The following is a 25,539-nucleotide window of genomic DNA, read 5'->3' on the forward strand; positions in this document are numbered from 1 at the left end:
TAACATGAAAAGTACTGAAAATATTTTTATGAAACTTGATATATGGATAGATGGCAGTATGGAAATTATGCACGTGTTTTTCTTTCCTTCCTATGTTGAAAATTCTGGTTGCTATGGCAACAAATAGGCTGAAAATAAACATGGCAAATTTTACACATAAACTGAATTCAGTGATAACTCAAAAAGTATTGAAAATATTTTTATGAAACTTGACATATGGATAGATGGCAGTCTGGAGATTATGCATGTCTTATCTTTTGTTCTTATTTTGAAAGAATATTGGTTGTCTTGGCAACAAATAGGCTTAAAATATGTCAAATATACTTAACAATATTTGTGATTAGTCAAAAAGAGCTGAATTTTTTTATGAAATTGCATCTTTAATTCAAGAGTTATCTCCTCTTTAAGAATTTTGCTTTTAAAAATGTTATATTTTGGTAACAGGGATGTTTCAAATATTAACTTTAGAGTGTTATTCAGTCCGTCTGTCTGTTCATAAAAACTGTTTCCTGTGATCACTTTTAAAGAATTTTCCAACAAATTTACTTTAAATATAGAAAAATTGAAACATTAGTAAATGACCAATGGCCCTTCAGAATATTGACGGGGTTCTAACCGGTAGGGGACTTATGGATTGCTTGCAATATTATGATAATTTGTTGTTGTTCTTTATAAAAGTAGATTCATAACTTTGTAAAATAATAAACATTAAGATAAATTGTCTTTATGGATATTGATGTTCTTGATGTAAATTAAGATAAATTGTCTTTATTGATATTGATGTTCTTGATGTAAAGGAAGGTAACAAATTTTTTTGTAGGGATGAAAATGGAGGTAGTTAAAAAGTTGTAAGGGCATCAGTGGCCAAGAGGTCATTGAATTCATTCTCTGTAGGTTTGCATCCCTCCAAAGACATTAGGTTGTTTTATGAAAGGAAACTATCCAGCTAGCTTACAGAACATTGGTGGTTCTACTCAGATGCCCTCTTGTACATGTGATACTACACCGAGGGACACCTGTGGTCTTCCTCCATGAGTAAAGCTTGAGAGTCCCCATTTGACCTATATAATTGTGTTTGTGTAATGTATAATCCAACAACCCAAAAGTATTTTTTTAAACATAGCCTTTTGATTATTTTTTAAGATAATATTTTTGAAGTATTGGTATATAATATTTTTGTTGACTTTTAATTTAAATCATTTACAAACTAACTTTGTTGTTTTATTTGGATAATTAATTTAAAACATGTTCCTGACAAGTATAATCCTTCAACAAATTTGCATTAAATCATGTATTGCCACACCTTTCTGGTACACCTTTCTGGTGCTTTTTTTTAAAATGTTTCATAAAACTATTTGCTCTGCTTATCATATAATACTTTTCTCTTTAGTTATGATCGAATACGCATTGGATGGTAGTTTGACGTATCTACTGAAAAATATGGAACCGATGTCAATTCATACACGTTTCACAGAAAGGCATATGTTTGACTTTATACCATTGCGAAATATTACTGTAAGTATTAGAACATTGCTTGTAGTTGTATTTTATTACTGTTAATCATCTGCTGTATAGCAGGAAGGGCCTATACCCTCAGCATATCCGTCTTTTTTCCATCTATATGTTTGAGTACATATCACTTTGGAACATTATTGTAAGCATTAGTTCAGAACATAACAGAAAGTTGTATCTTATTAACCATCTGGTGTATAGTGGGAGGAACCTATGTCCTCAGTCTGTCTGTCTGTCTGTCTGTCAGTTATTCTATCAGTCTGTCAGGCCATCATATCTTTAAAACTAATGCAAATTTAATGAAACATTACTTGGTACAAATGATTACTATTATTAAGACAATGAGCAGAACACAATAACCAGTTTGCTTAACCTACAGTGTCCAATTTAAAGAGATCAAATTTTGAAAAGACTACTGGGACTACTGGGAAGGTTTTAAATTATTTGAAATAGATATGTACCACTTTAACACAATTTGCAATGTGCATGATTCAGGTTTGTATCTCCAAGTCAAGGTCACAAATAGTGGTCAAATGAATTTTTGATCTTGGAAGATTTTGAACTTCCTTATATGTACTTATTTCTGTGGGCTTGATATTCTGACATTTTTAGCTCGACTTTCCCAGACTCGATGATTAATCAGTAAACACAGCAGTCATCAATCAGCATGTGTGATAACGGATTAACAGGTTGTTTATAGGGTGCGATGTATAAATTATTAATTGCACCATATAAAAAACTGTTGTATATGCGATAGTCCGTCGGTCCTTAGTCCTGGCTGAATAAAAATTATGCGGTCCGAAATCAATTTCGTTACTGTGAGTCCTCATGTTTGAATAAAATAAAAGAAATTTGTTACAGAATCTGTCTACAAAAAGTTACATCAGCAACAGTAAATTTTGTCGTAAATTACAAATTAAAACATTTTGTTTTATGATGCCTCTTGGAATATCTGATGAATATTAATCTTAAAATAATTAAAAAAAAAATTTAAACTAATATAATCAAAACCAACAACAACTAGAATTGTCAATGTGTTTTGCAGGAAACAGACAAATTTTCAGTTGTCACATATTTCGCGATCCCATTTTTTATAATTTAAATAAGTAACCAAATAAAGCTATTTTTGTTTCGCCTCTACGGAGTAGTGGCGACATATAGGGATCACTTCTCCGTCGTCTGTCTGTCCGTCTGTCCGCACTCACAGGAGAGTAATCATGTGGCTAGAGGGACAATAGGTAACTGTTCTTTCTCTTTGATGTCATTCATTCCGTAATGCTTTTATGTGGCTATTTTCTTTTGTGTGGCTAAAAAGAACAATAGAGAGAACAATAGAGTAGCCACATAATTACTGTCCCGTAAGAACGTCCGTCTGTCCGTCCGTCCGTCACAAAACTTGTCCGGACTACTCCTCATAAACTACTGGTGCAATTTCATCCAAACTTTTTCAACTTTACAGGAATGATCAGTACCAAGTCTAGTTGTGCATATTGTCAGCATTTTCCGGTTCAATGATTTTTTGTGAGAGTTATGGCCCTTTAATAATTTTTATTTTTAAAGTTTGTCCGGATTACTTGTCTTATACCACTAATGCAATTTCAATGAAACTTTACAGGATTGATCTGTAGCTCAAGTCCTTGTGCATATTGCACGGGTTTTCCGGTTGAATGATTTTTGGTTGAGTTATGGCTCTTTGATAAAAAAGTGTTTTTTTCTGTGTGTTGCCAGATACGCAAAAGCTTGTCCGGACTACTCCTCATAAAATACTGGTGCAATTTTATCCAAACTTTACAGGAATGATCAGTACCAAGTGTAGTTGTGCACTGTCCGTCTGTCTGTCCGTCCGTCACAAAATTTGTCCCAGCATGAAATTGGCCATCATGAGGCGACACATGTGATCACTGATTGCTCTTGTTTGTTAAAATGTGTGTAATAACACTTAAAATGTAGTTTATTAATTAAAATTACTTTAGGAGTGAATCAGGAAGAAAACAGCACAATGATCTGATGATGTAGGGTATTAGAATAGAAATGATTATTCAGATCTTTTCATCACCTATCATACAGTTTTTCCCATGTGGGTAATATTACCATTTTCCACAATATATTCAACATGATTTGGGACTTCTATTTTGAAAAATATTAGTGAAATCCCTGTTTATTTCAATGGTCAGCACCTTGTTTAGTTTCTACATTGATGTTCACACAAATTTAAAGAGAGACTATCAATTTTAAACAGGGACTGTGAAGATAAAAAGTTAATATATAAATTGTTAATCAAATTATTTTTTCTTTGTGTTGTTTACTTAATTTCATGATAATAGTGTGATGAATTGTTACATGTATCTGATATCTTTTTTGCTTATGAAGAGTCTTAAATACAGTTGATGTAGCAAACATGAAAATAGCAAAAAGTTCAACGTGTGACAGGAGTCCTACCCCCTCCCACACCCACCCCCAGTTCTGCGAAAACCTGCCCCTATTCCTGGCAAAATTCCTTGGGGAAAGGCTTGTTTATATGTATAATAGTAAAAATCTTCTTTAAAAAACCCAAAGAGCTTGAGCTTAGATATTCAGCATGAAAAATCTTCTTATAGGTGTCTACAAAGTTTGTTCAAATAAAATCCCTGGGGTCAAAATTGGCCCCACCCCAGGCGGTCATTGATTTTTATATGCCCGAAATAATTTCGGGCATATTATGTTATACTCCCTGGCGTCCGTCCATCTGTCCGAGCAACCAAATAGGGTTAGAGGGCCATCTAACAGTAAACAGAACAAAAGAGAACAATAGAGTTCATTCCGTAACAATAGAATAAGGGACCATGGCTCTCTATAAAACAAAAGAAAATTACAAAAGAAATGGCCATTTAGTCCATTTAAGTGGCACGTTCGTCCGTCCGTTCGTCCGTCTGTCCGTCCGTCCGTTAGCAATTTGGTTTCTGGAGCATAACTTTTGGTCCACAGCATTCAAACTTCATAGGGTAATTGTCCATATTGGGTAAAAGACCCCTATTGATTTTTGAGCCACAAGATCAAAGGTCAAGGTCACTATAACCTTAAAACACTGAAAATGGTTTCCGGAGCATAACTTAAGTTCTATTTGGCCCACAGTATTCAAACTTCATAGGATGATTGTCCATATTGGGTAGAAGACCTCTATTGATTTTGGAGTCACAAAGTCAAAGGTCAAGGTCACTATTACCCTTACACTGAAAATGGTTTCCGAAGCATAACTTAAGTTCTATTTGGCCCACAGTATTCAAACTTCATAGGATGATTGTCCATATTAGGTAGAAGACCTCTGTTGATTTTGGGGTCACAAGGTCAAAGGTTAAGGTCACTATTTCCTTAAAACTGTAAATGGTTTCCAGAGCATAACTTAAGTTTCATTTGGCTCACAGCATTCAAACTTCATAGGGTGATTGTCCATATTAGGTAATAGACACCTATTGATTTTGGGGTCACAAGGTCAAAGGTCAAGGTCATAATTACCTTAAAACACTGAAAATGGTTTCCGGAGAATAACTTAAGTTCTATTTGGCCCACAGTTTTCAATTTTCATAGGATGATTGTCCATATTGGGTAGAAGACCTCTGTTGATTTTGGGGTCACAAAGTCAAAGGTCACTATTACCCTTACACTGAAAATGGTTTCCGAAGCATAACTTAAGTTCTATTTGGCCCACAGTATTCAAACTTCATAGGATGATTGTTCATATTGAGTAAAAGACCCCTATTGATTATGGGGTCACAAGGTCAAAGGTCACTATTTCATTAAAACTGAAAATGGTTTCCGGAACATAACTTAAGTTCCATTTGGCCTACAGTATTCAAACTTTATAGGATGATTGTCCATATTTGGTAAAAGACCCCTATTGATTTTGGGGTCACAAGGTCAAATGTCAAGGTCACTATTATCCTAACACTGAAAATGGTTTCCGGAGCATAACTTAAGTTCTATTAAGCCCACAGTATTCAAACTTCATAGGATGATTGTTCATATTGAGTAGAAGACCCCTTTTGATTTTGGGGTCACAAGGTTAAAGGTCAAGGTCACTATTTTAAGTATTTAATAACCTACAGCTGTAAAATTTTATAGGATGAACAACCATGTCCAAAACATGACCCTATTGATTTTTAGGGTCATAAGGTCAAAGGTCAGGGTCACAATGATATTTACACTGAAAGTTGTGGTTTCTGGAGCATAACTACAACTTGGTGGTGGTGCTTTGAAAACAGCAACTGTATATATTATATATATATATATATATATATATATATATATATATATATATATATATATATATATATATATATATATATATATATATATATATATATATATATATAATATATATATATATATATATATATATATATGAAGGTTATACAGCTATAAAGGAGGATTGCTTTTTGAAGGAGGTAATACTGTATTTAATTCCAATGTCTTACAAATGTTTCAACCTTACTAACAAAAAAAAAACACTTTCGGACATATAATGCTCCGCCTAGCGGTGCTCTTGTTCTTATATGTACCCATCTTTTGCAACTGTTGTTTTCCGTTAACAATAGTAACCAGTAATGTTCTTACACATGCATTTTTTCAGATACAAATATGAACATTGTGATGTCAGTTTTAGATTTAGTTTTATATCTGCCTTTGTTCATAGGTTTCAATATTACTTATTCCGAATAGTGTCATGGAGAGTTTAATATTCAGGTGAGCAATTTCAGGGCCATCATGGCCCTCTCGTCTACTGGTTAAGGTCACCAACTTCAAATCACTTACTCTCACTCCTGTAGGTTTAAATTCAATAAGATACTTTGAATCCTTTCTTGTTAGGAAGCTATTCAGCTAGCTGACAGAGGGTTGCAGGTTTTACTCAGGTATGCTGTCATGCCTAAAATAATGCACAGAGGGGCAACTGTGTTATTCCTCAACCAGAAAAACTGGAAAGATGCCACATGACCCATACAGTGTCAGTGTGACTGAAAATCTAACAAAACAGACAAACAAACTGTGACAAATTTATCTTAACCAGACATGATGTACTGATGTTATCAATAGAGCAACAACCAAGTTTTACTGACCCAGCAAAAAATAGAAAGAAATAATAATAAAGAAGCTGTAAAAGAAATTCAATTATGACTGTAAAATATAGATGACAATTGAACCATGATTAAATAGTCACACAATTGAACCATGAGAACTCTTAATGCAGCTATCCAAGGTCCATTGAACTCTCTTGTTTAAAATATTGGTACTAAACTACGAAACATGCTACTGTCAAATTAATCAGGGGAGGCTGATATGGGCTGAAAAGGGACATAAAAGTGTCAAAATAACAAAATGATCTTCTTTTAAATGGCGATTTTGTAGAAAGGGGCATTTTTCCTTGAAAACAAATTCAGCCTCCTCTGTAACTTAGAATCAACTTGTAGATGGTGGCCGTTTTTCTCTTAACATGAGATATTTCCTTTGGTAATATCTGAAACAACAGAATGTATTGGAATAAGATTCTAAAATACCTTTAAACATCAATAAAATATATCCCTTTGAATCACAATAACTTTACTGCACTTTTTTTCTTGAAATGTCAAATTAAAAAGTTCACATATTTCACTTTCAGTCAAAGAAATTCAAATCAAACACAATCTACACAAACATGCATCTTATTACCATTTCTTCACTTATTGAATAATAATCTGGCGAAACAAAGTAAACATTTACTTATTCTCGAAGAAAACTGTCTAGCCTATTTGTTATGTTTATAATAGGCCTATGACGTGACCAGTGATGATGTCATTTGCCAAAACAAACTTCACTTTATTAACTTGGTTCTTAACGATTTAACATTTGCAAGGATAAGAGATGAAATTGAAGAATTCAAAGGATGATAGGTAAAAATGAGAAGATATATTTTAAGCTATTGAAAAAAGTCAATTGAAATGGGCGAGGATTATTTTTTATATAAGGTTACTAACCAGATATCAAAAATAATTGTCAGGCAAGTGTTATCAGGCAGTTGGCATAGCAGTTGCATTATAAATTATAATAGATAGCTGCATCTCAACTCTTATGTATGCTAAACTATTATTTTATACTTTTGAATAGGAGGAAAAGAATAAAACCGACAAATCAAGAGAAATTGTACGCCTAGTGAGACAAACTGGTGAAGGTAACTACAACAAATTTAAAAAATGCTTGAGAGATACAAAACAAAATGGTTGTCTGCGAAAGATATTGAAAGTACAGAATGAATATTTAGCTAAAATAAATCAACAATGTACTGAACGCAGCCGTCGTGATAGTGCTCTTAGTCAAAGTGATTCAGATATTTATAGCACAATAAATAGTCAGACACTTGATGATGATACATTTATATCAGATATACCTGAACACACAGAGCAATCAGGAACAAATATTCCTGAACACACAGAGCAAGCGGGCACAGGGGTAGTTCCTATTTTACCATCACAGGAAGCTAAGAGTCCCTGCAAAGCAGGACCTACTATTGTTCCTGCTCCCAGTGATTCATTAGAAGATATACAGCAGAATGATCAAACTGAAAGTAAACCAAAAGCAAATCTTTCAGAAGTAGAAGATGTAAGATACTTTTTATTGCCTTCATACATAAATCTGGTGAAAAACTGACCTGTAGGTTTATCATTATTATTGGTTGCAATTTTTTACGACTTTGTCAGTCTATCAAAGCATATAACAAATTTTTTTATAAAACCCCAAAAATATTGTAATGGCTATTTTAACATTTTTAAGAAGTTCAGCTTTGTTACAACTGTATTTTTTTAAATTACTACAAAGATATTTGTAATGTAATGAAATGGTCTTTATTTATATGATTTAAAGGGCAATGTGTAGAATCCATGCTGACTCTGTGCTGGCTCAAGATCAAGGTCACCCTGAAATGACCATTTTGTGTCTGCTCTATAAATCATAACCCATCAATAGATTTTCTTAAGACTCATCAGGTCTCAAATGTCCACATAAGCATGGTGATATGCAAAAACGATCCAACTCTTATGCCATCTCTTGTCTAAGTCTGAACTTTCAGGGCTTTCAATTCACAAATTTTAGAATCAAAATATGACACCATTCCCGCCACAAAATGTAAATATTTTCCCCCTATTTTTCTCTTTCAAAAATTCCCTTTAAGCCTTTACTTCATATAGATGTGTAATGACGGCCTTTTGACCCTCCCCCCTTTTTTGGGCATCAAACAGTGAAATATTACCCTATTTAGGCCCCCAACACTGTTTTTTGTTTGGGAAATGTTGCTAAAAAGTGATCACTTTTTCGACGTTGCCCCTATCAAAAAGATACATCAGGGGGTTGCCAGAAGGGGGATGTGCCCTCTTCTGTTTGGGGGGTTTGAAGGGGGGCGGTAGTCCCCCTCATCACCAAGAAAATTTTGGACTTTTTAGAGGCTAAAAATGACACCAGGTTGATCATGAGGTAATGTGTAACCAATGTTGAAAAGCATTTGACTAAATCTCAATCCTTTGAGAAGTTGCAGCACTGTCAAATCAATTTTGATGGAAAAAATCAATGCAAAATAGTGATTTTTGGCAATTTTGAGGTGTCCCCTCATTGCCATGGTAACGGGAAATTTAAGATTGAGCATATCGTTACAAAGGCAACATTTGTGCCAAGTTTGATAAGTATTGAAGTATTTTTCATAGTTTCATAGCAGTTTGAACTTGTAACAGGAGGCTTTTCAATGAAAACGGCTTAATTTTTCACAATATGCTCATGGGGTAAAAGGGTTAAAACTTACCTGCATAATATGCCAAAAATTAGGATAACCTTTTATAACAATAATTTACTGAAATTTGTTTTTTTGCAAAATAAATAAATGTACATGAGCATGGTCACTTTAAGGGTGAACCCTTTTATAGGATCAGGTTTTGTTTCCCTTAAACAGAAAAGAGCACTGACTGTAAGATCAAAAATAAATTTTGTAATTCTACTCTCCTTGAAGGACTTTTTTCAAACTAAGGTCAACAGTTCATCTTAAAAAAAAAATGCTTTTATAGGGACCTTCATAGAATCATGTATAACTGTTCATCTTGAAAAATGCTTTTATAATGGACCTCAATACATTTAAAATCCTGTATCTTAAGCTACCACTTCTTAAAATGATATGATCTCTGATTTCAGAAGAGCAAAAAGAATTTAGATGAACTATCAACAATATTAATGGTCGGTAGTGACTGGAACAGTGGTGAAAGAGAGCAAAGATTTAAAACGTGTGTTGAAATGTGTAAAGAAATAAATGATAAAATGCCAGAATTAGCTTCTAAGATATTCCTACCACTTCAGCCTGTGAAAGTTCTTCCTAACACTGTTATCTATAGGTAAGTCTAAATATCTGCAAGAATTATTTAGAAAAGCCTTTGTTTTAGTGTGGTATTTTTTCTGGTCTTTTGTAATAATGTATTCTAAGACATTTAGTACCATATAAAAGAATATAAGGGGTGTGAGAAATGCTTCACTAGTCATTGTGTAGCATCAAACTCATTACCAAGTTTGCAGTTTTGTCCATTTCATTATTTCTCTTTTTGTACTTCTAAATGATTTTAGATATAAATGAAAACAAATAAGAAGTTTCGTAGATATCAAATTTGGTTTCGCTCATTTGCTTAAAGGGAGACACAGGTAAAATTTTCGCTTCTTCCTTTTGATTTTTTCATTCGTTATTCTGTAAATGTCCTAAATATAAAAACACTAAGCAGTCACAGGAACAAATCTTTTCTCCTCATAAAGTGTTAAATGATGATTTTCTAACCTGACCCACATGGTTCAGGTAAAGATTTTACAATAGTTGTCACAGTGAACTTTAGAAACATTAAAGAACATGTTTAATGAATAACTTAGACTTGTTTCAATCATACAATATCCGTTATTGTATCTTTCAGGGTTTGTTCAAGTCACACAACTTGTTTTAAAACTACTTGGTGATTCTGTTGGCTTCTAAATTTTGATCAACATAATATGTAGATATATTTACTCTTCAAACCCAAAATATATAGAATTTGATACAGAAGTTCATCCTGGGATTTTACAAAATGCCATTTTAGGGTGATTTGAGTTCATAAGATCATTTTAATATTTTTGTCATTAATTTGCCTGACTTTCCATTTAAAATCCAATTAAAACAAAAATGAGTCCATGAATGAGATTGAATATGAATCATTTTGGTAAGAAAAACTAGGTCATCAGCTCAAAGCATAGAAAAGTTTTGTTTTAAAACAGTCACATTTTTTATTTGAACTTTACCAAACTTTACCTACCGGTATTCAACTTTGCTCAAATGTTTACCTCGACAAGGCAATGTGCAGAACCTATGCCACTTCTATGTACATGTATGCATGTAGCTGAAGATCAATGTCACCCTTGAAGATCAAATGTCTGACAATAGTGTGTTGTTTTATATATCTTATATCCCTTGAGGAATTTTTTGAAACTTTGCTCAAATATTCACCTTAACAAGGAAATGTGAAAATCCCATCCTGCAACATGGCAGACTCAATGTCAAGGTCACAATAATTATTGAAGGTCAAAATTTGAATATTTTGTGTCTTCATTACTTTTCAGAAGACTTTTTAACTTTGCTCAAAAGACTTCTTTCAAAACTTTAAAGATTATTTCCTTATTCGCTTTTGCTAAAATAAATTATTTATTCTTTTGACTACAAAAACTAAGAAAATAAAACACAAACATATATATATAATTTTGAACATTTTGTGTTGCATAGAAAATTAGTTAAAAGTAACAGTAAAAGAAATTCAGGGGGGATTATCATATATGTACGAAATGATCTTGTTTCAGATGACACGTTATTTTATATTAGTCAGGACGATATACTTTGGGTTAAGTTATCGTCTGTAAAATTAAATATTAGTAAAGATGTATATATAGGATTATGTTATGTATTGCCTGATGGAAGCAGCCGACAATCTTTAGTTGAAAATAATATTTTTGATAGACTCATTGACTCTATATTACATGTTGAAAGTAAATCAAACAGCGATAGTTACTATTTCTTGTTTGGTGATTATAACGCACGAACTTCTACTCTGTCTGATTATGTAGCAAATGACAATGTTGATTTAGAACGTATAAATGTATTGCCCGATGATTATACTTGTGACAATGAAATACCAAGGAGATCACAAGATCATGGTCACGTGAATAATAATGGCTTATTATTGTTAGATTTTTGTAGGCAAACCGGTTTGAGAATTATGAATGGTAGGCTAGGAAATGATTGCGACATAGGTAAATACACATTCGTTAACAATCAGGGTTGTAGTGTTATTGACTATATATTATGTAAACAAGAATTATTTAAGTATGTTGATAGTTTTGATATTGATTGCCCGAATATATTATCAGATCACTGTCTTGTGTCATGTACTTTGAAGATTGAAAAAGTTGAAAATGTATCAATAAATGAGCCATATGAACAAAAGGAAACAATTAATTGTAAATATGTTTGGGATTTGGATAGGAAAGTGCAGTTTTTAGAAAAATTAAAAAGTAGTGAGATTGAGCATAAACTTGAACATCTATCAAATGAAATATCATCATGTATGTCTCATGAAAACATAGATTTATGCGTGAGTGATTTTCAAAAGGTTATCAATGAAGTGGCAACGCCTTCATGTATAAAATATTTAAATGTTAGTAATAATGAAAATATAATTAGTAGGTCAGAAAATAATCATCCCTGGTATAATGATGACTGTTATGAGAAAAAACAGATATTTTTAAACATGCTGAATATTTTTCGCCAAATGCCGACAGACAGTAATAGAGTAAATATGGTGTCTGCTAGAACAGAATATAAGAAAGTGTTACGGAAATGTAGATTTGATTTTGATCATGAAAATACTTCAAAACTGTTACAAGCTAAAAGTAAAAATGCAAAAATTTACTGGTCTATGTTAAAGGGTTTAGCAGGTGTAAAACAATCAAATATACCATTATCAGAATTTGAAAAATATTTTAAGGCGGTTAACAATCCGGATGGCAATTTTTTCAGTCCGGATGAAGATGTACTCTATTTCAATGAGAGATACGAGAATCATGAGATTAATGTTATGTTTAATGAACTTAATAATATGATATCTGTTGACGAAAATAATAAATGCCATTAAACAATTGAAAAGTAATCGATCTGGTGGACCAGACTTAATATTAAATGAATTTTTCACGGCAGGAAAAGATGTTCTTATACCTGTTTTGCATAAACTTTTTAATAAAATTTTTGAAATCCGTTATTTTCCAGAAAAATGGTCTGATGGCTATGTAATACCATTGCATAAAAAAGGTAATATAAATAATGTCGAAAATTATCGTGGGGTGACACTTCTTAGTTGTTTAGGAAAGCTTTTTACACGTATTATAAATAATAGATTAAAATCATGGGCAGAAAATTACAATGTATACATAGAAGCTCAGACGGGTTTTAGGTCAAACATGAGTACCATTGATAATGTTTTTGTATTAAATGGACTTATAAATCATTTTTTAAATCAAGGTAAACAGCTTTTCACTGTGTTTGTAGATTTTACGAAAGCATTTGACTACATAGTTAGGGACAATTTGTGGTATAAATTGGTACAATTAGGTCTTAGAGGTAATATTTTAGATATCATTAAATCAATGTATGAGTCTGTAAAATCACGTGTTAAATATCTAAATAATCTTAGTGAAGAATATAAATGTATGCTTGGTGTAAGACAAGGTGAGTGTTTATCTCCCTTGCTCTTCTCTCTATTCATAAATGATTTAGAAGATACGTTGATACATAGAGGTTCAGATGGTATAGATATAGATATGTTTAAAATTTTCCTTCTGTTGTATGCAGATGATATTGTTCTTTTTGGAAATTCTCCTGAAGATTTACAGCATAGTTTGAATGTTTTAAATGATTATTGTAACACTTGGAAATTAAAAGTAAACATATCAAAAACAAAGGTAATGATTTTTAGGAAAGGTGGACGTTTACCAAGTGATTTTTGTTTTTATTATAATGGTGAAATACTTGACATAGTTAACAAATTCTCATACTTAGGTGTAGTGTTCACTTGTGGTGGGTCTTTAAGCACAGCTCAAAGCACCCTGGCGGGCCAAGCTCAGAAAGCAGTTTTTAAGTTAAACAAATACTTATATAAATTTACTTACATACCACCTCGACATAAACTCGATTTATTTGATAAATTAGTTATGCCAATTTTAAATTATAGTAGTGAAATATTAGGTTTTACTAATGATATATCAATAGAAAGAGTTAATTTGCAATTCTGTAAAAGTATTCTTGGTGTGAAAAAAACAACCCAAAATGATTTCATTTATGGAGAACTGGGTAGAACCTCTTTACAAGTTATTCATCATATGAACATTGTTAAATACTGGGTAAAGATATTAAGAACACGCCAAAATAAGTATATTTATTTGATTTATAACATGTTAAAATTAGATTTTGAACGAGATGAGCGTAAGGTAAACTGGTGTTCAATGGTTAAAAATTTATTATGTTCTCTTGGTTTTTATGATGCTTGGTTAGAGCAAAATGTTGGTGATGTTGAATTATTTTTATCTTCAGTTAAACAAAGATTAACAGATCAATTTATTCAAAACTGGCATAGTAGACTTAATGATTCAAGCAGAGCATTATTTTACAGAAACATAGCATCTTTCCAAAGTCAGCCATATCTTGAATGTTTTTCAATGAATAAATTTTGCCAAGCATTATCTAGATTGCGTGTTTCATCACACAGGTTACAAATTGAGTCAGGTAGATGGGCACGTCCAGTAAGAATTGAAATAAATGAAAGGAAATGTAACTTATGTGGTTTATTGGAGGATGAATTTCATTTTGTAATTGAATGCTATCTTTACAATGATTTAAGGAAAAAGTATATACCAAGATACTATTGGAATAGACCTAATATGTTTAAGTTTTTAGAATTGATTAAATCTGATAACAAAACTGTAATTAGAAATTTAGGAATATATGTATACAACGCTTTTGCTATTAGAAATAACGTTATGTACGGGCAATGATACATGTAAAATAATGTATATATCTCAGCATTTTTCTTCTTCTCTTCTTTTGGTTGCCACAGCACAGTGGAAATATTACTCCTTTCAAGATATAAAATTCAATACTAAAAGTTTCAAAGAGAAAAGAATATAATTAATGATATTTCAATCAATTTACAGTTATTTTGATGATGATGTTTCACGAATAGCCAATGAGTTGACCTTTTCTCCTTTGTTTTCGATTTCGATAAAGGTTGACTAAAAATTGGAGTACTATTCCCATGATTGCATATATATTATAATGTATTGTATTGAATAATTGTTTCTCCTCTATTGGAGAAGTTATTTTAAGGTTGAGTTTCAACCTTCTCCTATATTTCAAATATTTGAAAAAGAGATGTATTATTATCATTATCATGCATTACTCTGTCATGTCATATATATTATGTTTGTAATATGTTGTCCTCATGGGCTTATTAGCCTATTGGAAATGAAATAAATAAATTCCTATATATATATATATATATATATATATATATATATATATATATATATATATATATATATATATATATATATATATATATATATAATATATATATATATATAGTATCAGTCATTAACCTTGCATTTATTTTATAACATTTTGGACCTTTTTGGTCCAGGACGTCTGTGTCTGTCAGGGAAATCAGGTACAGGTGACTGTCCTGGATAAGTCGTAAAGATTATGTCACGGAAAAAATCAAACTCTGTAATGATCTACTTTGCAGCAAGAAATAATAGACTTTTAGCTCAACTTTTTTTTATAGTCACGTTGACGTTAGTTGACGGTAGTCTGCAAAGTTGAACCTTGATCATAACTTTTGAAGTTGTTAGTGTGTTGTCTTCATACTTGGCCATAACAAACCTTGAGACAAAGTCTTTTAGTAGATTAGACTAACCTTGGCCTTCATTCATAAATGGTCAAATATCTAAATTTTGCTTGTTTTTTGCTATTAGTGGCTGTACTTTTTTTGAAATGGATTGCCTTCAAACTTGAGTATAACAAAATTTTAGGATAGGATGTTCAAGTTAACCAGACAGTCCTTGACTTTCACTCATAAATGACCTTGGCCTTGAAGGTCAAATTTTTGAAATTTTCTATAAATGGAATAACTATATTAAGACACAATATCTTTTAGGTCAGGACCTTCATGAATATCAAACTCAAATTGACCTTGACATATGTATGACCTTGTCCTTGAAGGTCAAGTTATTTTATTGATTGGTTTGCACAGGTGCAAGCCCGGGTTTAGTATGGTGAATGTCGGGTAGGCAGGCGGGTAAAATATTTTCATAACAGCCTTTTGATATTTGGTATACAACATTATCATGTGGTCCTATACCATGGGAATTGATTTCAGGTCTGCTGCTTATCCCCTTCCTGTTTGCCAACTTAGTTTAATTTTTAACATTAATGGTCAATGATAGGAAATTTCTTAACATTTTTCTCAGCAACTGCATATCACAGCCTCTTGATATTTGATATACAGCATTAACACATGGTCACATACCATGGGATATGATTTCAGGTCTGTCGCTCATCCACTTCCTGTTTGTCAACTTGGTTAAATTTTCGACAGCATTGGTCAATTGTAGATAGTTCTCATAACATCACAGCCTTGTGATATAAGGTATATAAATGCAATCCGGCTATTTCTGTCTTTGATCCATTTTTTTCACTGATTATAGCTATAATTGGCTATACTACTTTGTTATAAATCAATGGATTTTCATACTAAAAAGGTTGAAATGACCTCGACCTTGAGCTTGAAATGATCTATGTGGCTCCTTTCAACTTATAGTTATTGGCACTAATTTAGATCAATTAAAGTTTAATTGTTTACCCCCTGTGAATTTCATGAGGAAGGTGTCAAAAACTGTAATCATAAATTGAATTCAGGCAATTATTAACTCCATTTACTGGTAGTGCCAGAACACCATGAAAAATACTGCTAAATTTGAGGTAATCAATGAAGACGTAGCTTAGAGAACAACAGAATGTTAACTGTATATAAGCATATTAAACATGACCACAATTTATCGGCTCGCAAATTATGTATAGACACAGGAAGGTTAAAGGACAAAATAAAATTGAAAGAACTGAAAGATGTTGTGAAATATGTAATTCTTCTGATATTGAAGATGAGTTTCATTTTGTAAAAGTATTTGTCCCAGGTATAATTGGATCTGAAAACTTACAAAGACAATTATTATTATGAATGTCCGAGCATGTTCAACTTTCTTGAATTAATGTCAGTTACAGAAGTTTTAAACAAATGATCTCAATTGTGCTTTATAAATCAGAACCTACAAACTGCTATAATTTGTATAATTTTATTACCTTCATTAGAAACATATTGTTGAAAAAAACTTAAATATGTTATATTCAGAAATTGTTAGAGTAAATAGTAACTGTAATCATTTGTCCTTATGACTTATTTCAGTTTTGTTTCACATCATATGTTATTCACAATTTTTATTGTGCCCCCACTTTAGTAGCGGGCATTTAGATTTACCCTTGTCCGTCCTTCCGTCCGTCCGTTCTCTTTTGTGTCGCACATAACTCAAAAAGTATTTGACCTAGAGTCATGAAAGTTTACAGGAATGTTGATCAGCATGTGTAGTTGTGCACATGGGTATTTTCTTCTGGATATTTTTAGTATTTTCAGAGTTATTGCCCTTGACTTATAAAATTTTGCAATTTTCAACTTGTGTCGCATGTAACTCAAAAAGTATTTGACCTAGTGTCATGAAACTTTACAGGAATGGTGATCAGCATGTGTAGTTGTGCACCTGGGTATTTTCATCTGGATGTTTTTAGTATTTTTAGAGTTATTGTCCTTGACATAGTACAATTTGGCAATTTTCAACTTGTGTCACACGTAACTCAAAAAGTATTTGACCTAGAGTCATGAAACTTTACAGGAATGTTGATCAGCATGTGTAGTTGTGCACCTGGGTATTTTCGGCTGGATTTATTTAGTATTTTTAAAGTTATTGCCCTTGACTTAGTAAAATTTTCAACTTGTGTAGCATGTAATTTAAAAATTATTTGACCTAGAGTCATTAAACCTTATGGGAAGGTTGCTCAGCCTATTTAGTTTTGCACCTGGGGTTGTGCTTGTGGATTTATCCAGTATTTGTAGAGTTATTTCCCTTGACTTCTTTTCATTATGTTGTTATTTGTTCCTTGAGTGCTTAAGTAAGAATCAACGAACTTTACAGAAATAATGATCAACATCACAAAATTACAGGAATACATTACTGTGAAGCTATGCATCTGGGACTTTGCATGTGGATTTTTTTCAGTTTTGTTAGAGTTATTGCCCTCGACTTACAGTAGTATAAATTTGCAATGTTCAACTTGTTCATGCATAGCTCAAAAAGTATTTCACTTGTAGGTCTGAAAGTTTACAATTCTGTGATTGATTGAATTTACAAACCATTAATACTTTAAACTAGAACTCCGCGAGTTGGATGTGTCGCCTTGTGAACAATTTAGTTTAGGAGAAATGGCCAGGACAGAATTGAAATATGAAAATTAACAAAGGACAATAACTCAAAAAATAAGAAATTCAGAGCAGCAGTTTCTGTGCACTGCACTTCTTATCAATAAGATCTATCATCCTAGGAGAAATGGACTGGAGGAAAATAAAGTAGAAAATTAACAAAGGGCAATAACTCAAAAAATAAGAAATGCAGAGTACCAGTTCTTATGCACTGCACTTCTTCGTAATGAGATCTATCATCCTATGAAGTTTCATGTCCATAGCTTTTATACTTTATGGGAAATGGCATGGACAAAAATAAAGTATAAAAATTAACAAAGGGCAGTCACTCAAAAAATAAGAAATGCAGAGTACCAGTTCTTGTACACTGCACTTTTTCTTAATGAGATCTATCATCCTATGAAGTTTAAAGACCATAGCTTTTATACTTTAGGAGAAATGGACTGGAGGAAAATAAAGTAGAAAATTAACAAAGGGCAATAACTCAAAAAATAAGAAATGCAGAGTACCAGTTCTTGAGCACTGCACTTCTTCGTAATGAGATCTATCATCCTATGAAGTTTCATGTCCATAGCTTTTATACTTTATGGGAAATGGCATGGACAAAAATAAAGTATGAAAATTAACAAAGGACAATAACTCAAAAAATAAGAAGTGCAGAGCACCGGTTCTTGTGCACTGCACTTCTTCTTAATGAGATCTATCATCCTATGAAGTTTCAAGTCCATAGCTTTTATACATTAGGAGAAATGGCCCGGACAAAAATAGTATTAAAATTAACAAAGGGCAATAACTCAAAAATTAAGAAGTGCAGAGTACCGGTTCTTGTGCACTGGACTTTGGGTCATGATAAGAAGCATGCATACCAAGCTTGAAGGCAATCCGACTTATAATGACGGACTTATGCTCCGGACAAGCTTAAGGGGACGCTGACACTGATGCTGACAACGTCGCCGCCGACAAAAGTAATCCCTATATGTCGCCTTTTTTAAGGCAACTTAAAAAGATAGATGAACTGCCAATAATTATTGACACGGCTTGTCTTGTTTATGTTGTCATAAATTTGTAAGTTGTAAATTCCTATAATCTAGGTTGTGTGTTTCTATGTAAATTTTAGAAACAATTTGATTGCTGATCCAATGATTATCCCCCCCCACCCCCTTGATGAAAGTGTCCTGCAAAGTTACCTATAAACTTATAGTAGAGGTTAGGATATGTTGCCTGCTTTTTATCTTTGTCTTTTGATGTCTTATCTGTGATATGCAGGCTTCATAACTTCTAATCCCATCTCAAAATTGGGTTTCATTCGTTGCCAATTTTTTTCTTGTTTAGGGCACACACTTTCTATTACTTGGGGACCATATGCCGCTTTCCATGGAATGGCACTTTGTGTCACATTGAAGGTTCTATTAGAAAGCCAAGAAATTGTCAATACTCTTATTTTACCGGTACGTAATAATTTCATATCATCAATCATATAAAATTATTATAGAAATTGTTTTGTAAGTAATCCTTTTTTATATACATGTATATATAATGAGTTGTTTTTGAATATATATTGTAATAATATATGATAATTGAATAATTCTTGTAATGTACACATGTATGATTATGTTTAATTTGTCATTTAAGTAAACATAATCATACATTACAAGAAATATTCAATTATCATATATTTTTACAATAAATATTCAAAAACAGATTTACAGCAACTCTTAATATATATAGGTATATAATTTATTATAAAAATGGATTTCTTATAAAATAATTTATATAATAATTTCATATGATTATTACTTAATATAAAAATATGGACAATTTCTTGGCATGAAAACCACTATATGAACACATCTGTGGATGTTTCTTAATTCAAAATTTCACCAATTTCATGTTTAAATGTTGAATCCTGCTTGAGCATTTCTGTCCATGAACAGGCTCAATCGAACATAGCCTGCAACATTTCAATTTTGCCATTTTAGACTTCCTTTAGGGATTCTTATTTTCTCTATTGATAATAATATATATATGCCTGTATATTATTAAATATAAAAAAAAGGTTTCTGACAAAGTTTGTTGAAAAATTAAATCAAGTTTGTGACCTGTAGAATATAAAGGTGTTTGATTAAAATAAACTTGAACTATTAGACCTAGGTGAGTGAATGAGGGCCAACATGACCATCTTGTTTACACATAAGCACTTAATATTTGTTTGCAGGAATACACCACAAGGGTTTCAAGCATATCGGTCAAGTGGGGACGACAACTCCTGTTTATATCAAAGTGTAAGCTTATTGTTGAGTGGGACAGAAAACTTACAGTTCAGTCTCAGATTAATGACTGCCATACATGCTGTTTCATCATTTAAAATGTATAAAAAACAAGTAAGTGGATAATTTTTTTTAGTTGAAATCACTTGTCGTTTTAATTCACATGATGACCTTATTTGCACAAAATTTGATTTGATATAACTTGAAAAGAATGCTTCATGCATTAAGCCTTATAAAATTTTCTCTTATAGATTCATTTTGTGCACAACTCTGGAAGTCTGATAATGGCGCTGGAAAACAAAATATTCAAAAAGTTAAAATGTTGTCTTATTAAAATTCACAAACTTTTAAGATTTGTTCTGTAACATCACCCAGTGATTCTCTACCAAGCTTATGCAAATTGTACCTTGTTGCTAAAAGCTGACCCTACCCATGAAGTCATTTGTTTTATGCAAATGGTAAAACATTTAAAAATATTTTTGTCTTCAACTGCCTAGTTAAGGGCATTGACTTTTCCACACACTTAACATAGTTTTGAGGGGGGCTTTATAAGAATCACTTTATTCTGTCCTATCCCATCCTGATTGTTTTAAGCTCACTTGAGCACAACATGCTTATGTTGGGCTTTTGTGATCAATTTGTGTCCATATTTAACATTTGATATTGTGTGATTAAACTTTGTAGATCATTGGAAATCATCCGAGTAATCAAGTACTCGATCGGAAAAATGACCGAGTACTGGAGTATTGATTTTGGTATGTGTTGCCATCCCTAGTTTAAATGTATTTAAAATCTCTTTCCTAAAACTTTAAGACCTACAGGCTAGATATTTGACATGTGTAATATTTTAACAGAGGCTTAAAAATAGACTGTCTCATTAACTTTTTATGATACTGTAAAATCATTATCATTTGTGGGGCACAAATTTTTGTGGTTTTCGTGGGTAGGTCAATCCACAAATTTAAGATCTGACGAAATTTTATCCCAACAGATACTTCTTACCATGTCTTGATTCTATATATCACATGCATTTGTTGACGCTTTTTAGGGCTGATTATTGTGTTATGAATTTATACAGATAATCAGGATACTGACATATTTAATCCATGAATAGTTTAGGTTTGCAATATTTAAGAAACTTGAAAGAAAAGTTGATTATAATGTCCTCAATTTGCTGTCACAATTGTCAGTCGCATATACACATCTAGGGGCGTCCGTGGCCAAGTGGTTAAAGTCTTTGACTTCAAAACCACTTGCCCCTCACCGCTGTGGGTTCGAATCCCAACAGGGACTTTGTATTCTTTCATGTGAGGAAGCTATCCAGCTAGCTTACGGAACGTCGGTGGTTCTACTCAGGTGCCCGTTCGTGCCTGAAATAATGCACGGAAGGGCATCTGAGGTCTTCCTCCACCAGTAAAGCTGGAACATCGCGATATGACCTATACTGTGTCGATGTGACGTAAAACCCAAAACAAACAAACTATACACATCACAGGACTACTTGACTACTAGTTGTAGGCTACTTGATAAATGATCGGCAGTAACTGCTTTATTGACATGTGCTGTGTGATATGATAAGATATGTACATGCGGTAAGTAAAATGCGCGGCGATTAAGTGAAAAATCACTTTGCATTATGTTATTTTTTTTAAAGAAATTGAAAATCCATGAATTTTAAAAAAACCATGAAAATGGCCATTTTGATAAAACCACGAAATTTCATGCCCAGGGATATGAGTGAATTCGCAGTAATCTCTTAAATTTCCACACATATCTAATATAATGTTCTCTAGTTGTGGTAACATCAATTAATGTATTTGATATTCTACTTGTAGATGTTAGGGCATAATAATGATGCTAAATATTGGAAGATGTTCTTCATGCAACATATGAATGACCAACTGATTACAGAAATACAAACATTTGAAAATGCTGAAACTATTATTGATGTATGCTTAAAAGTGTTGATAATGGAAACAGCTCTTCTTGGAAAAGATAGTAGTAAGTTTAGAATTATATTTCTCAAACATGTCGCCCTTTAAGAATATAAAACTGTAATTTTATAGTTATAGTGTACTTGCTTAGCACATTTCTAAGAATGAATAGACGAAAATGAATAAAGTGGTTACAGTGTAATTCTTATGATGTGAAATTCTTTAAACTATAAACTAAACTGTGAACTTTATAAATAGCGTATAAGTACTTTTTTCTGCAGGAACTTTATTTTTGCTTATTCTGTAGTTCATAACGACACCGCAGATTTAAAAGATTCAGAAAATTAAGCCTTTCCATATGTATATGTGGGAATAATTTACCAGTATTGTATAATTAAATTACCATGTATCGTTATCTGCTTTTTGGAATTTTTCCTTATGTATCTGTCGTGAATAAACGATTAGAAACAAATCCCTACTTTGCTTGTTCTATTTGTTAAATAATCATTATTTTCTCAGAATATTTTTATATGATACTAACAAATTTTTGATAAAAATTTATATTGTATATAATTGCAATTAAATGCTAAAAATGTGATCATGTGTGGTTTATACCGTTTTTTTTATTGCTGTTTTAATCTTCTCATTTTTAAATATATTTAACGATATCATAATCAAAGACATGATAAAAATAACCCTTGTTTGTAATTGTAATGCCTGTAGTATACAATACATGTAGCTTGTGTCTATTTGCGATTTGCCATTGTTTATTTTTCACGCTTATCTTCACACATCAACTTTAGAGAAACAATCGACTTTCTTTTATTCAAATTGTGTTTACACGTTGTTGTTTTTTATTTTATTTACATGTATAAACCATTATATGATCATTACGAAAAAGCATTAATAGTCGTCAGAATTTTAAACCAGAAGTAATGTAACATCGACAAATCTTGAGATGTTGTTAGTTTTAATTTACTTATTTTGTACAAATATCTTAATAAAAATGCAGAAATAAGATACCCAGAAATTTAAAACCCCTTATTTTGACAAAAATGGCAGAATATTCAGCCCGCAGAAATAAGTACTTATACGGTATATTGCAGAACATAAAAATGCCATATTATTCAAATTGGTTTCATTACATTTAAATATTTTCTTAGCTTACAATGCTTAGATAATTGATCATTTGAATATTTTGACTGAACAAATAAAAAATAACTTAATAAAAATAAAATGTTTCTGAAAAAAATATGAATTAAATAACAATAATTATATATTTTTCATTCAAATAAATACACATATAATTAGGTCAATTATTTTACTAATCAAATAAATATCTATGACAATACACAACAACTTTTTTGTTTCAGGTGTATTACATGTTGGTTTTCTGTGTGAGGCTTTAGGAATAAATATACTGCAACACTTTCAACATAAAACACAGTATGGCGACATATCAGAGGAAGTTCCTTGGATCAAACATTTACTTGGTGAAAGCATTGATGTTACTCGGCCTGACCTGCACATATTTTGGGTAAACCATGCTGGCATTGTAAATGGCAGATTGGATCATATAGTTCCTTTATTGAAAATACCAGAAGATACCTCATAATGTGACTATCTTTTGTTGAAATCCATCATTGACTGGCTAATCAAAGAGTTAGAAATCAAAAAGGTATAGTTGGCAGTATATGTTTGTAACAAACAGGGAAAATTTAAATTTGTATCTAACCTTTGAAGTTATTGTGTGTATATCATTATAATATATTATCATAATAATTGGCAGGAAGTTACATAGTATTTGACATTGTTGACAGTTGAAATTATGAGGTTTAGGCCGTTTTGATTGTTTAGAGCCTCTTGTTGAAATTGCTGATATTGCTGACTTCAAACCACTGAACCTTATTGTAGGGGGAAAAATGGCATTTCTACTCAGGTACCCGCTTGTGCCTGAAATAATGCATAGAGGGACAAATGAAGTCCCCCTCCACCAATAAAGCTTGAAAGTTGCCATATGTTGGTTACATTAGAATGAAAATGATAAAAATATATTAATTGTTGGATGCTGAAGTTGTTGTATGGTGGAATGATTGTGGAAGGATGAAGTCTTATTTAGAGTGCTGACATTGCTGATATCATATACCATTACCATAATTATACCTGTCATTATAAAATATACAATTTGCATAAGGAATAATGTGCCATAGTTTTTATAATTGTGCTAAGTAAAACACTCATTTAGTTCACTGTGATCTCATAGCTGACAAAGGTTCTCGAATAATTTTTACATATGTTTATGGAGGGATGCAATGATATTCTATGCATGTAGATAGTGTCATAATTATTATACCCCCACCACAAAATGTGGGGGGGGGGCTATAATGGATTCACTTTGTCGCGTCGGTCGGTCCGTCCGTCGGTCGGTCCGTCCGTCCGTCCGTCTCCATTTTCGTGTCCGCTCTATAACTCCTATACCAATTGAAGGATTTTCTTCAAACTTGGCTCAAATGTTCACCTCAACAAGGGGATGTGCAGAAACCATATTGCCCATGTGACAGTTCAAGGTCAAGGTCACAATTGAAGGTCAAATATCAAACACTATCAAATATTACACAGTATGTCGTGTCCTACACTACTTGAAAGATTTTCTTCAAACTTGGCTTAAATGTTCACCTCAACCAGGGGATGTGCAGAACCCATGTCACCCATGTGTCAGCTCAAGGTCAAGGTCACAATTGAAGGTCAAATATCAAACAATTAAATATTACACAGTATGTGGTGTCCGCTCTGTAAGTCCTACACTACTTGAAAGATTTTCTTCAAACTTGGCTCAAATGTTTACCTCAACAAGGGGATGTGCAGAACCCATGTTGCCCATGTGCCAGCTCAAGGTCAAGGTCACAAGGTCAAATATCAAACACTATCAAATATTACACAGTATGTTGTGTCCGCTCTGTAAGTCCTACACTACTTGAAAGATTTTCTTCAAACTTGGCTCAAATGTTTCACTTCAACAAGGGGATGTGCAGAACCCATGTCGCCCATGTGTCAGCTCAAGGTCAAGGTCACAATTGAAGGTCAAATATCAAACAATTAAAATATTACACAGTATGTCGTGTCCGCTCTGTAAGTCCTACACTTCTTGAAAGATTTTCTTCAAACTTGGCTCAAATGTTCACCTCAACAAGGGGATGTGCAGAA

At 32.3% G+C, this 25,539-nt stretch overlaps 1 protein-coding gene across 1 annotated transcript in view; it reads left to right on the forward strand.

Moving 5' to 3' along the window:
- The window catches only part of LOC132743273 (uncharacterized), a 44,067-nt gene extending 19,391 nt beyond the window's left edge, over positions 1 to 24,676 (forward strand). Inside the window, exons 5-10 of the mRNA XM_060731805.1 lie at positions 1,391 to 1,515; positions 7,627 to 8,118; positions 9,691 to 9,887; positions 20,350 to 20,515; positions 22,237 to 22,402; positions 23,709 to 24,676. Of these exons, the coding sequence (XP_060587788.1) occupies positions 1,391 to 1,515; positions 7,627 to 8,118; positions 9,691 to 9,887; positions 20,350 to 20,515; positions 22,237 to 22,402; positions 23,709 to 23,950 (1,388 nt within the window). The 3' untranslated portion in view covers positions 23,951 to 24,676. The remainder of the gene's footprint in view (positions 1 to 1,390; positions 1,516 to 7,626; positions 8,119 to 9,690; positions 9,888 to 20,349; positions 20,516 to 22,236; positions 22,403 to 23,708) is intronic.
- Positions 24,677 to 25,539: the final 863 nt, after the last annotated feature.

Source organism: Ruditapes philippinarum, unplaced genomic scaffold (genome assembly GCF_026571515.1).
Source record: "Ruditapes philippinarum isolate M1 unplaced genomic scaffold, ASM2657151v2 ctg3189_1_1_1_1, whole genome shotgun sequence".
Classification (NCBI taxonomy): Eukaryota; Metazoa; Mollusca; class Bivalvia; order Venerida; family Veneridae; genus Ruditapes; species Ruditapes philippinarum.